Here is a 14,383-nt window from a genome sequence, read left to right on the forward strand (position 1 = left end):
CATTTAGTTTTGTGGTAGAGTGTATCATTGTGTCTATTGTTATATTTTAGATTTGGGTTCTGTGCATTTATAGGTGGAAGAGAAATATTGTTGACTTGCCACGCAAAACAGTAAACATGCATATAATATAATAGGCACGTATTACAATAAATAATTTTTTTACATTTTTTAATAAAATATGAAACGGAAATTTCCTGACCCAAAATGAGACATTTAACATCGTTTTTAACTCTTTGAATGACAATAAAAATAGATTGGACAATTTAAAAAATGAGGCATTAAAAAAATATCGGACAATTATTGAAAAAAATTTGGTAAAAAATCGACATAAAATATGGTATGCAATGTCGATTTTTTGACATTGAAGATGGTATACAATGTCAGTTTTAAACTGACATTGAAGATGAAGATAATTAGCATTGAAATTTCAGTTAGCTATAATGTCAGTTTAAAACAACATTAAAGGCAACCGACATTAAAGACCTTTTATAACACGAACTTCAATGTCAGTGTTCAACCGACATTGTACCCTATAATGTCAGTTTTAATCCGACATTAAAGCCCAACTTAATTGTAAAAGTTTTGAAGTCTAGAGAGATGTGAACTTTCTAAATCCACAAGTTAATAAAATATAAAATTAATATTTTTTTTAAGTGGCAAAGCTTATCAATCTTTTGGATCAAAGACTCCCTTAATACAATCCATATTTACATTTGTGATAGAAAAAATATATATATATATATCAATACTAATAAAGTTGTTTTAATCTATATCATAAATCTAAAGGCTTGGGATTTGGCTAGGGGTAATTTTTCAATGTCCATTGGAATAATTCGACTCTTATATAATAACCATCTGCTAGAAAGTTCAAATTTTATATATTTTCTCTTCGGAAAAGAAAAAAAAAAGCATATTATCTTTAATAATAGTTTGATATTAGTTGGAAATAATTCTATAAAAAGAAAATTAAAAATACTAATTGGAATTAAATTTTAAAAAACATCTAAGCCACATGTTTTTTTCGAACTTTCTCAAACAATTTCTGTATTGTTGGATTTTTTTTATTTTTTTTACGTTTTTAGTTTAGTCCCTCACATTTAATAATTTTGAATTTTACTCTCATTAATAATTAATGTTGGAATTAGTTGAGGATAAAATTACCTTACATAATATTAATTGAATCGTTGAAATTTAGTCCATATATCAGATAATTTAACAAAAGAAAAATTCAAAATCTAAATATTGTACAATAGAAAATTTTGAACCACACATCTTTTGATAGTACATTCTATATTTTAATTAAACTAAACTTTTCTGGCCAAAATTATTTTTTATATATTTTTTTATTTTTTAAAATTATTTGTTTCCACATTACCATTTTTTAAGTTTTCACATTCCTTAAAAACACATTTGAAAGCAAAATTTCAAAAACATAACCAAGTTTCCAAATCCTTTTTCTTATTCAAATTTGGCTTATTTTTTAAAATATGGTTAAAAAATAGGTAGTAATGTATGAAAACTTCAATTTGATTTTAAAATATATAAACAAAATAAAATTATTATCAAATGCATCATTATATATTGGAGAGTGGAAAATAAAGTTGTTCACTCACCTTGTTTAGTCAAATGAATTTGTAGGCCATGTGATAAAAAAATAAAATAAAATAAAATAAAAACAACAACAACAAAAATTTCATGACTTATTAATTCTTTACGAAAAAAAACTCTTTACTTAGTGGACCCCATGGCTAAACAACTTGGTTTTAGGTTATTCGAGAATAAGAGGTTTGAAAATGCTATCAAAATTTTATAAACAAAAATTAGGTTTGTATTTAATTTATGAAACTAAGAATGACAATCTTACATAATTTTATTAGATCAATTAAACAAATAATAAACATCATTCCATGTAGTAATTCATGTCCAACATCCTAAAACCTTACACCTAACAAGAGTATAAAATTGATTTTTTTTAGTAGTGGAATAGTGAGCTCCAAAGAGTTATGAAGTCTAAAGAGTTGTGAATTATTAAGTTTATGTATAAATAGTCGATAAGATATAAAATTGATGTTTTTAAATAGTGAGACCTACAAACTCCTTTAGCCAAATAAAAAGTAGAGTTCACAATTCCTACTGGCAATTTCTACTTCTTAACTCCTTGGATCAAACACGGCCATCTTAAATTCCCTGGTACCAAATTGCCCCTAAAAAAACTCCAATTGCTCCAAGTCCTAACATATTTAAACTTTCTTTAATGATGTACAAACCTGCCTCACTCTCTCTCTCTAACTGTTAACTCCATTAAATGAGTGATAAACAACAAAAGACATCAACTTGGTGGGGGTGATTTTGTCATCTCATCTTTCTCTCTCTTCATAACACAAATGGGCTCTGTCTCTTCTCCATCCTACTCCTTTCTTTAATACCAAACAACCTCTCCTCTCTTTGCTTTTTTCTACTTCAAATGCTCAACAAAAACCAAAATATAGCCTTAGACATACCCATGGAGCTTTCTTCTGATCATTTTCCCTCTTTAAAACCAAACCCAAATGATGAACATCATCATCTTTCAACTCAACCCACACCAGAAGAAGCACCTTCCAAAAAAAGGTTGGTATTTTTCTTTCTATTTTGTCCAAAAAAAAAAAAAAAGAAAAGAACTTTTTCTTTTGGGTCCTCTTTTTTCCCCATGTTTGTATTGTTTTTGCAGAAAAGTTGTGCAAAAGACTGTGGTTACTGTAAAGATTGGGTCTAAAAAAGCTGCAATAGGGATAGGGAAGGTGAAGAATGAAGGTCCACCTCCTGATTTTTGGTCTTGGAGAAAATATGGCCAAAAACCCATCAAAGGATCTCCATATCCAAGGTTTCAATTCCTTTGCATACAAAAAAAAATGGCCTTTTTCCCCCCCTTCTCTTGTAAAAGAAAAAGGGCATTTTTCCCCCTAATTTATCTCTTTTTTTGTTGATTTTTTAGGGGGTATTATAGATGTAGTACAACAAAGGGATGTTCAGCAAAAAAACAAGTAGAGAGATGCAAAACAGATGGTTCAATGTTCATCATAACATACACTTCAAGCCATAACCATCCAGGTCCCAACATCTCCACTCTGAATTTGGATCAAAACCAAGAAGAGATTCAACCACAGCCGTTGGATCAAGATGATCAAGATCTTGTTCCAAATCAAGGGCTAGAAAAGCAAGATCAAGATCATAATAATGATGAGAAAAACAGCATTATTAGTCCAAGTGAAGAAGAAGAAGAAGAAGAAGAAGAAGAGGAAGAAGAAGAAGAAGAAGAACCATTATTAGCTATGGAAGATGAGGAGAAAAAGGGAATTTTAAAGGTAAAGGAGTGTTTGGAAGAACCAATTTCTTCTTCTTGTTCTCATGAGATCATAAATTTGTCAGCAACAACAAAAAAATCAGAAATAGAAAATCATGATCATTTCTTTGATGAGCTTGAAGAACTGCCAACACCTCCACCTTTCTCAAGCTATTTTTTTGATGAAATTAGGATTTCTGCTGCCCCTTCTTGATGTTAGTGCTGTTTTTCTAGTGCTTAATTCCCTTTTGCTCTTAGATATATGTGCATATTATAATCATAATCAAGTCTCTTTTTTCTCTCTAATTTTTCCCTTTCTTTTTCATCTGAAGTTTAATATCATTTACCTTACCCCTAATTTTTTTCTCTTTTTTTCCCTTGTTAATTTGGTTTACCTTTTCTTCTTAAGTTCAAGATCAAAGAGATATGGGAGGAAATTAAAAGTAGAGCAATTAAAAGCAATAAATAGGGTAATATCTTAGCTTTTGCTATTAATTTGTGAGAGTGGTTGCCATTGCATCATGGATGGTATCTCCCTTGTAAAGTTTGGATAGGCATAGCAATGAAAGGTGAACTTGGATTTGAGAATTTTGGGGCATGTTTCTTAGGCAATCTAAAATCATAAATTTCAAAATAATAGATTCAATGGAGATAAAGTTGTATTTCATGTTTTCATATATGTGTAGAAATTTGAATAACGGTTCAAAATATTTATAATAATACATTTATAAATCATAAAATCAGGTATATTTATATGCTAGACAGGAAGTTAAATATATAATATTATTAATTTATTTATAGACATGATTTATCTTAAAACTTTTGTATAATTATCCTTGTGTAATATCATATAATTTCTAATAAATTTTATAGTACATATATCAATTTAACAAGAATGGATTCTATAACATATTTTAATTTTTAGACATTTTCAAAAAAATTTGAAAATAGAAAATTTCCAAATCACCTCCCTCGTTTTAGACATTCGATGCACTTTTGTTTTTCAAAATCATAATCCATATTAGTGAGGGTTACCGAAAGTTCACGAATGAATCCAAGCCTAAAGGATACTAAGAAAGGTTGTGGGAGAACAAAATATCTCATTCAAAATTATTTTTTTTAATAAAATTTGAAAAAAAAATTTCATTTAAATTTAGATTAAAATTGACTTAATATCCTATATGTAAAAACTGAAAGGAATACATAACATCATTTTTTTCTATAATATGTGAAGTGGGGGAATCAAAACCTCATATCTCAACGTTAATTGTATGTAATATAGTTTATAACATCATTCATTTAAATTGGCATCGCACTTGATGTGCAAAAAATGATATTGTAAATGATGTCAACTATATCTTTTAAGTTAAATAAACGGATAAATATAATGTTAATGTTCTATATGATTGAAGTTGAGCAATAAAAAATATCGTGGTTTATGTGTTTTAATTTTTAAAGATCAGTTGTCACATCAACTTTCATTAATTACTTTAAAAGAAAACATAATTGTAATATGACTCCTTCGAATTCAATTATAATGTATCTGTAGGAAGCAGTGTCGTGGGTCTTAGAGCTGTAGTGCGGGATTCTAACAATGAAGCTTTGATGGCTTTAGAGAAAAATCAATCTGTCATCGATTCTGTTGAGATTGTTGAGACTATGGTGGTTGAGGCTGGTATTCATCCCCTTTAGGTTGAGACTGATTCTTTCATTTTCTAGAAGCTTCTAAACGGATCTTCACGTTATGGTAATGAGATCCAATATTTAGTGGACTGGACTTCTTGCGAGGTCCGCATCGAAGTTAGGAGCAATCTATGGTTTCTCCTATGTTAATCGCAAAGGCAATTCTATGGTGTACAAACTTGTTACTCATGCTCGAAGACATTGTGTGCATCGATTTGGATCAATTATCAAGCATTATGGGTAGATTCCTTTCTAAACGTTGATAAGTTATTATTTTCTTTTGTTCGTTTTCTAAAAAGAAAAAAAAAAGGAAAAAATAATAATAAGAGATTTGAATAGAAAGAAAAATGGCACGAGATTCACGAGTGGGGAAAGGAAAGGAAAGGAAAGGATATAAAAGACATTATCTGCTTTTTGGTAGTTGTGAAACTCAGACATCTTTTACTCTCTCTTTTAACTGTTGAGAGTTTCAGAGATCTTTTTATTCTTTAGCCTATCCTTTCCATTTTCATACCATTATGTTTGTTTATATAACCCTATTTAGTTTTGAATATAGTTTTTATTAATGTTACATTTTCATTCTTTAGTTTTGGGTTTAATTTTTATTTAGTTCTTATATTTTAAAATATCGCTTTTATCTTTAAATTTTTAGTTTACCTTCTTTTAAAATTTCATATTTTTACCATTGCCTTTTCAATGATACACACTTTTATATCTTAACTTTCAGTAAATGAATTTAAAATAATCGCAAATTTTCAAGTTTAAATATTACTTTGGTTCATATATTACTAGTTTTGTTCATTTTGATCCTTATACTCAAATTGTTCACTTTGGTTCCAATACTTTTAAAATGATCATTTTGGTTCCAATACTTTCAAAATGATTATTTTGGTTCTTATACTTTCAATTTTGGTCCATTTTGGTTCTTGTACTTTTAAGAAATGATCATTTTAGTCCCTACTTTTTTTTTTTTTATTTCATTTTTAAGGGATCAAAATGATAATCTTTTGAAAGTTCAAAGACCTAAATGAATATTTTAAAAGTATAAGAATCAAAATGAACAAAAATAAGTATAGAGACTATAATGAACATTTTGAAAGTATATGCACCAAAATAAACCAAAACCAAAAGTATAGGGACCAAAATAGTATTTGAACCTAATTTTAATTATGATTAAAAATTAGTGAAAACTAAAAAACTAAATATGATTAATTTAGTTATTTGAAATGAATTAATTAAAAAAATTGAGTAAACAACAAATATTTTAGGGTAAAGTGAACAATCTTGAAATTTATGGGTAAATGAAGATCAAATGAAAACCAAACTTAAAATTCGAAGATAAGAATATAAATATTTTGAAATTTAGGGACCAAATGAGAATTATATCCAAAACTCAAGAACCTGGAAGTTTTTTTTTTTTTTTCCTTTCATTTTTTATATTTGTGTCACTTTTTTAGTTCTGGCAATTTTATTATTGAGCAATTTTAATAAATTAAAAAAGCAAGCTAATTATTTACAAATATAACAAAATTCTTAAAGTTACTGCAAATATGACAAATTGAATGATTTTTTTAATTCCAATTTTGCCCCCTCACCTCCTGCAATTTCTCTTCTTCTTCTTTACGACTTTTGCATACGGATGATTCTTACAACAAATTGTCATCGGATTCCATCATCAATGAGTGTCTGGGAACTAATGGACGACCTCGACGGTGCCTTTAATTTCAGTTTAGATCAATATACTTATGAAAGTTCAAAATTTAAATGGATACAATTATTAGTTTGATATTTAAATTATACAACTTTCAAAGTTCGGAGTTCAAATTAATACAATTATTAATTTATGATTTAAATTGATATAACTCCTAAAATTTAAAGCTATACATTGATATTTACCCCCAAAAAATAAGAAAAGAAAAAGGAATAGTTGGAGGTGAGCTACCCAAATCTTTGATCTAAAAAGTCCACTTTGTACTTTGTGTACCAAAATCAAAATGGCACATCTTTGGTTGCATAATCCCAAACGACCTTTAACTTTAAGGACTGTCCTTTCTTCTACCATATAAATCATTCTTTTGAGGAACCTTTGAAATGGGATTTCTCATACCATACTCTTTGATTCTATGTAGTTTTGTGTAATTATAAACAACAAAATAATAATGTTTTATAATATTGGAACAATTATAATTTTTACCATGGTAGAGTTAACAATTTAGCATCGTTTTTTTTTTTTTTTTTTTTTTTTTTTTACACTTGAAAGAGAGGAGATTAAAAAAATTGATAAGAATTATTTAATGATATTAATGCGCTATATTGGAAAAAAAGTCGTTTGATTTAAATATATGTATGTGGAAAGATGTATTTTGATAATGATATGGTATAAAAGAACACTTGAAAAAGTTTCCCCATAAACTTTTTACAAGCCAATAAAATCAAATGACTCAAACTTTACAAATATGAAGGAGAATTTAGTTCATTTTCACTTCTTTCATTTTCAGTTTGCATAAGTTGACAAGTATCAAATTATTATATAATTTGATTTCAAAAAAAATTATTATATAATTGCAAATTGTTAAACGTAATCAGAATAATCAAAAGCTATTCAACATTTTATTCTTCTATACTTTATATTCCCAAACTCTTCATTCTCAACTTGCGATTAAAACATATACTCTCAAACAAAAGAACAAATAGCAATCTTTCACCCCTTATAAGTTATTGAATAAAAAATTTGCAGAAAATAACTTAATTATTTAATAGTTATTATTATTTTACATCCAAAATTAAATAATATAGAACAATTCGCTATCTTTGATAACAGTTCCAAGAAAATAACACAGTTAATTTGAGGAGAAGAAAAGGATAATTATAATTGGTAACATTTTTAGAGATAATAATTAAGTATATGACGACACTTTTAAAAAATTTCAAATATAACAAAGTTTATTAGAGTTTATTAGCGATAACTTTTACCGTCGGTAGACTCTTACCAACGATATGATCTAAGACGGATAAACTTCTATTAACGATATAGTCTATCATTGATAGACTATCTAAATTTTCTCATATTTATATATATTTTTATTTTACATTATATCATATTTACTAACACTTTTGAGTCTAATAATTGCTATATTTGCAACTATCGCAAAGATAAAAAAGTGAGTTTCATATGACAACTGAAATGGAGAAATACACAAACATCTTTAGCACATTAAAATTTCCATAATCAAAATTTTAAAAATTCTAAAACATTTATAAGCACTTAAAGTATGTTTAAAAGTACACCTGGAATAGATGTTTTTAACCATTGTTATAAGCCCTTAAATTAAAGGGGCATACTCATGAATCACTTTCGTTTGTTTTGAGTTTGCCTGCTTTGAAGTATTTTGGTTAAAAGTGTAAATTTGGTCCATGTGATTCAAATAAAGTTAGAATTTTGTGTTTGTAGTTTATAACTTGAATTTAATCCCTGTGATTTATAACTAGAATTTAACCCGTATGGTTTATATTAGAATTTAGTCTTTATGGTTTGATAAAACTCACCTAAATAGTCCCTACAATAAGGACTCTATTTATGGAATTTTAATCAAATTATAAAGATTGAATTCTAACTTCTTCCGATCCATAGGAACCAAATTTGTAATTAACCAAGAGTTCAACACCCTACAAGTATTTTCTTACAAAGGCAAGGCAGTTGCTGCTGCTTTTTTTTCAAAAGCTAACAAGCATGATGATTTTGAGGGAGTACTCTTTGGCATGCTAAAAGTATACTTGACTATGGCAAAAACACTCCAAATTACTTTTGGAGAGAGCAGCAAAAGAATACTTCCTCATTCTTTCACTTCAAACACACTCAACAAACATCATCAGGTTTTCCCATTTTTCAAGAGAACAAAATGAGAAGAAAGATACAAAATGGAAAACATCATCAATAATGACTAATAATGCTAGTCAAGTACTAAATTTCTTAAGAAACATATCCATAATGTAACAACTCCATTGAATAAGAAAACACTAAAATATCAGAAAAAACCAAGTTCACCTCCCTGCAACGTATATGGAAAGCTACTGAATGCATTAGAAATTCTCAAAAAAACCTAACGCATAGTAATCCACAATCAAGAAAGTGACTACATAATAATGCAGTCTTTTATAGGGTCGGTGGCATCTTTTCACAATAATCAATCAAATATTGACAAGTGTTAGGCCAGTATCATTCTTGTCATCCCAACCAACCAGAGAGCAAATTTCTTTTAATCAGGACAGTAACTTTAATGGACGCTTTCAATATAATATCTTGGTGGTGTAAGGAAGCAACAGTAATTCAATGGGCATTTCAAGATTTCTCAAGCTTAAGCTACGATGAGAGCATGGAAGCCATGTTGTTAATGGTCAAAATCTGCATACACTATGATGGTTCTCACTTTTAAATCTACAAGAAGAATATCTAATCGGTTGCACAGCAGGATAAAATTTACGCACCGTCTTCAGTTTCAGCCGCAGCTGCTAAAGGTTGGAGAGCTTTGAGAGGATTCATTATAACTCCATCTATGAGTCCATACTCTTTAGCTTCTTTAGCGCTCATGAAGAAATCGCGATCCGTATCCTGGTTAATCTTCTCAAGACTTTGACCAGTGTGGTACGAAAGATACCCGTTAAGATTTGCCTTATGGTGCAACATTTCATTTGCCTGAAAACCAAGTTACGGTTTAGGGACTAAGTTGAAAATGCTTAAAACTAACATGCATGAAATTGTAATCTAAGGCAATAGCACATTCCTACTACAATTGTTGATGGAAAAGCAATCTAAATTCTCCTGCCGAGAACTTGTTCAAGGTGGACACGAAAGTTTTAATTTTCTTGAAGGTTTAGCAAATGATACTCAACTCGACAAATTTGACCGGGCTATTGTGGATCAATTGCAACATTGCCGGAATTGTTAATCAATCAGCTTGGAGGATTAAAAACATCTAGCAAAAATCCTCCAGTAGCACAAGTTGGAGGCATGATCAATTTTGAGAGTGATGACATTTGTGAGGTGTGAGTAAGAGTAACAAGTGGTGCTAGTCGGACTTTCTTAGCTTTAAACAGAGTGAAACAACCCAATAACGATTGGTTGGAGATTCAAACCCAAAGGTTTTAAATTATTGCACATGTTTTATCAATCAAATGTTGTAGAGTTAAGTAGTTATCCTTTAAGGTTAGTTGAGCGGCGTAAAGCAATCAAAACACATAGAATTCAAACACTCTCTCACTACATCCTTAACTCACTAATCCCTCTTTGCACTCCTCTCAACCTTCACTCTCCTTTAACACATTTTCTCTCATTTATCTCCATCTACACCTATACTTTCTCTCACTGGATTTTCTTTACTCTTACTCATTTATTTCACCCTATATACTCTCTTACTAGTCTTTCATAACACCTACACAATCTCTCTCCCTAGCTTTTCTTCCCACATATATAACTTTTTCCAACAACGTTTAACCTACACCTTTTTCCCTATGTTCTCTCCATAGTTTCTTTGGTTAATCTCTCTTTACACACTCCCTCACCATTATCTATTTACTCACACTTTTATCTAGAAATGCTTTCTCGCTTTACTTTATTTTTCTTCGGGTTTTGATTTTTTTTCCTTTTCTTTCAGTAATTTGTCAATTCTAAAATCATTTTTTTACTATATAATAAAACAAATTAAAAATATTAGATGAAAAGCCGTTTTGAAATGTTAGAACCAACCAGCAAAGTGGCCTATTATAAGCTTTTCAAATTTTGGAAGCACTTTCAATAAAAATGTTTTTCCTTTTCAACAAGCACTTATTTCATATGACTATATGAGCTCCCAAACTCAACCTCAAAGCTCTATTATGAAGTACCTTGACAACAGAAATGCAACCTAAGGAAATTATAAAAATCATAAAACGAATCTGATTGATATATTACTGATCACCAAGAGAATTTATAAGGATACCTGAATATCAATATCAGTCTGTCCACCCTGAGCACCACCGAGAGGCTGGTGGATCATTATCCTTGAATTTGGCAAGCTGTATCTTTTTCCTTTAAAAATAAAGGAGAAGGTGCAGGCTTAATATACAGAAAAATACATCATATATTTTTTTAAATAGAAAAATATTTCATTTAAGAAAACTACAAAAATAAAATTAAAAAAATTGTTAACACTAAAAGCTTGTACCTTTAGTTCCAGCGCTAAGCAGGAAAGCTCCCATACTGTTAATAATAGAACAAGCAGAAAACCCAATGTAAGAACAAACTATTAATCAAGAAATTGAGCCTACCAACACCAATTGGACAACTCATGCATTATCTCACTGATTTTGACTACAGATACATGCAGCTAGGCGCTAATGATATAAGGCCAAACTACAACTGAAACATTTGGACTGGCCAAAGTTGATCCATCTGCCCCTCTGGAGGGAAAACAATAATGAATGCTACAGCCTTCAGAAAATATATGCCTTACACAGGCCATATAACTAGGATAAGTTGATGACTGGAACCAAAAAAAAAAAAAAAATCATCTGCCACTATTTTAGATAATAATTCTTCCCAACACAATTCAGCAATGCCGCACTAAATTGTAAATGACACTTGCGGAAATAAAAGAAGAAAAGCAGGATAAGTCAGCATAAAAAACAAAAGTATGATCTGATGAATCTTGTACCTGGCTGCTAGTCCAACGCAGACAGTAGAAACGTCGGGCCTAATATGTCTCATAGTGTCAAAAATGGCCATACCTACATAAATCCACGTTAATCAGTAGTTGAAAGATAATCCTGTCCCAATTTCCAAAAAAACAAATGATCAGTGAAATGGTTTTCCGGGTTCAATATTACCAGCTGTAACTGATCCACCAGGGGAATTTACATACATCACAATATCCTGTTAAGCGTACCAAAAGTATCATGTTAATCAATTAGTTATACAGAAAACATGATGAACTATATATGACCTACTTCCTTAAACTGAATTGAGAACAAAAAAGAGAACCTTATTGGGATCAACAGCATCAAGGTATAGAAGTTGAGCAACAATGATATTTGCCATATCATCATCAACGGCTCCACCACAACGAATAATTCTCTAGTCCAAAACAAACAAAAGTATCAAAAGATGGTGGTAACAACCTACAAGTGCAACATAAAACCTGCGTCAAGGAAACAATTATTGCACACCTACACCCTTACATATTGAAAAAGCTGGCTTATAACACTTTGGAAGCGTTCCTGCACCATTGGCGGAGGACCTTGCCCTTGTGCATAAGCTGGGAAGTATGGTGAAGATGGAATTTGCACATCATCCCTGTGAATCATACAGAATATAGTTTCAAAAGCCATTTCTATGTTTAGTTTTTCAATAACTGATCATGATTATAGCCATCTTTGGCCCCAAAAGGACGTATGGGGAACTCCCAGTTAGTAAGTCTATGCACCTTATAGACCAAATGCCTTGGCGAGAATTCCTATCCAGTGATGACAACTCGCCCGAGTAGACAGATTTTACAGGAGAGTTCTTGAGGTTTCTTCCACCTCCAACTAATTTTCCGAGTTTCCTGCAAATAGTGAGGACATTACCCGATGCTACTACAATTAAAAATTATAGACAAACAAGAGAAGCCTATACTTATGCAACAGAAAGAAGATATCAAGAGCAGAAGATAGGAATTTGAGTTGAAGCCTATCCCCGGAAGTGTAACAAATTTGAGGTTGAAAAACAAACGAAATTTTCCCAATCTCATCAACCATCAAAAATCACCTAAGGCGTGCTCTTGGCACTAGTAATTTCCAAAGACCCAAAATCCATCTGGACATCAAAACCTTTCAATTACGAACTTAAACTAAGAAAATATACCAATTCAGGCAATCCATTACAGTGATACCAACGACGCCCACACATTCACGATCTTTTACATTCAAACGAACTACGCAACTACTACCAACATTGCATAGAAACACAAAGAAAAAAAAAAACACGAAGCCAGCCCAGAGGAGGTACCTCGAGTGAAAAGGCTCCAGTGGGAGAAAGAGCTTATGGGACTCGGAAGAAGAGCTAGAATTCGGAACAGAAACGAGGGAGTTTAATCGGAAAGACGAGGCAGATGTGTAGGCGAAAGTATGGGCCATTTTCGAAGATAAAAGTTCCGAAAAATCTCAGCAGAAAGCAATAGAGGAAGAAGAAAGTGGAACTGCGGAGAATTAGCGGGTGGCGTGAGTTCGGAGCAAAGTCGGAGAGGCCTTATCCGCTGGAAGAAGCCAACGACGGCGAAGATAGCGAAGGAGAAGATGGGTCGAGCAAGTAATTTGATGGCAGTGACCTCTGTGAATATCTCCTTCACAGATACCCATTTCGCTTTCGAGAGCCCCGAGCCCGACAAGTCGTGGGCCGCGACGCGTATGATGTTGGACTCGGATCTAATGGGCCGGGCTTCTTCGCTTTGTATGGACCCAATTGGCCCAATAAGACCTTCCTCGGAAATTACCTTATGAATAAGACCTTCACCGAGAAATACTTAAGTTGGGAGTGGAGTCAAGAATTTTCTCTCCATTTATACTTCTAATATATGTGTGCATACAATTAAATCACCCTAATCAAAAATTATTTTTTTTTAGAAAAAGAACAAGATATGTTTTTTATTCTCTTACTCGTCATTAACATGATTTTAGGAGATCAAAGCAAAGAGTGTGTTGTTTCTATTTACACCCCTAATATATCTATGTATTTACCATCAAACCAACTAGATTAAGATTTGATATTCTAATCTTAAGATAGGCATAAGATTATGATTTTTTTTTCATATAACAATTTAGGGAGTGTTTGCAGTGAGGAAATGAGATGAGATGTGTTGAGCTATGAACTCGGCACATTCTTTGGGAGACCAACTTGGTATGTCACCAACATTTTATTTCATGTCAACCAACAATGCACTCAAACCTCATCACCACCAATGCCTCGTTGTTCAACTCCGGCGACCACCTCCGGCGGCTAACTCCGACAACCATCACCTGCGATCAACTACAACACACATCTAACAACCACTGTTGACGACCAACTCCGGCGACTTCCGACGTCGGCCACTCCACCACCTCCGACAACCATTATTTTAAATTATGACTACTGTAAATTTGGGCTCTGTTGACACACAAGTTCTAACACCCTGTATTTTTTTAGTAGTATTAATGTAATTTCAATAATTTTTACTACTTGAGGACATTTTTAGAATTTTGGACCTTAAGTGTAATTGCGGGAATTTAATTATGGACGTTGAAAAATATTTATATTGGAATTGAATGGCAGGAGTTAAATCTTTTTTTAAAGGAAAGAAGTTTAAAGAATTTATGTAGATTAAGAAAAGA

At 31.3% G+C, this 14,383-nt stretch overlaps 2 protein-coding genes across 3 annotated transcripts; one reads left to right on the plus strand and one right to left on the minus strand.

Moving 5' to 3' along the window:
* The first annotated feature begins 2,269 nt into the window (after positions 1–2,269).
* Positions 2,270–3,628, plus strand: LOC120089937 (uncharacterized). Of its 2 annotated transcripts, XM_039047383.2 has the most exons (3): positions 2,270–2,610; positions 2,711–2,863; positions 2,975–3,628. In XM_039047383.2, exons 1-3 carry the CDS (start codon positions 2,465–2,467, stop codon positions 3,534–3,536), a joined length of 861 nt encoding a protein of 286 aa, XP_038903311.2. In that variant the 5' UTR covers positions 2,270–2,464; the 3' UTR covers positions 3,537–3,628. The 2 variants fall into 2 exon arrangements, with proteins under 2 accessions (XP_038903311.2, XP_090162759.1); XM_090306633.1 differs by having other exon boundaries at positions 2,340–2,863.
* Positions 3,629–9,255: 5,627 nt separating this feature from the next.
* CLPP5 (nuclear encoded CLP protease 5) lies at positions 9,256–13,374 on the minus strand. The gene is made up of 9 exons (XM_039050206.2): positions 13,026–13,374; positions 12,463–12,582; positions 12,218–12,332; positions 12,021–12,113; positions 11,867–11,912; positions 11,695–11,767; positions 11,206–11,240; positions 10,981–11,069; positions 9,256–9,698 (listed from the first exon to the last, which is right to left on the minus strand). The coding sequence occupies exons 1-9, from the start codon at positions 13,151–13,153 to the stop codon at positions 9,483–9,485; spliced, it is 915 nt and encodes a 304-aa protein (XP_038906134.1). The 5' UTR covers positions 13,154–13,374; the 3' UTR covers positions 9,256–9,482.
* Between the last annotated feature and the right edge of the window lie 1,009 nt (positions 13,375–14,383).

Source organism: Benincasa hispida, chromosome 11 (genome assembly GCF_027475165.1).
Source record: "Benincasa hispida cultivar pf3 chromosome 11, pf3_genome.v1.1, whole genome shotgun sequence".
In the NCBI taxonomy this organism is placed as follows: domain Eukaryota; kingdom Viridiplantae; phylum Streptophyta; class Magnoliopsida; order Cucurbitales; family Cucurbitaceae; genus Benincasa; species Benincasa hispida.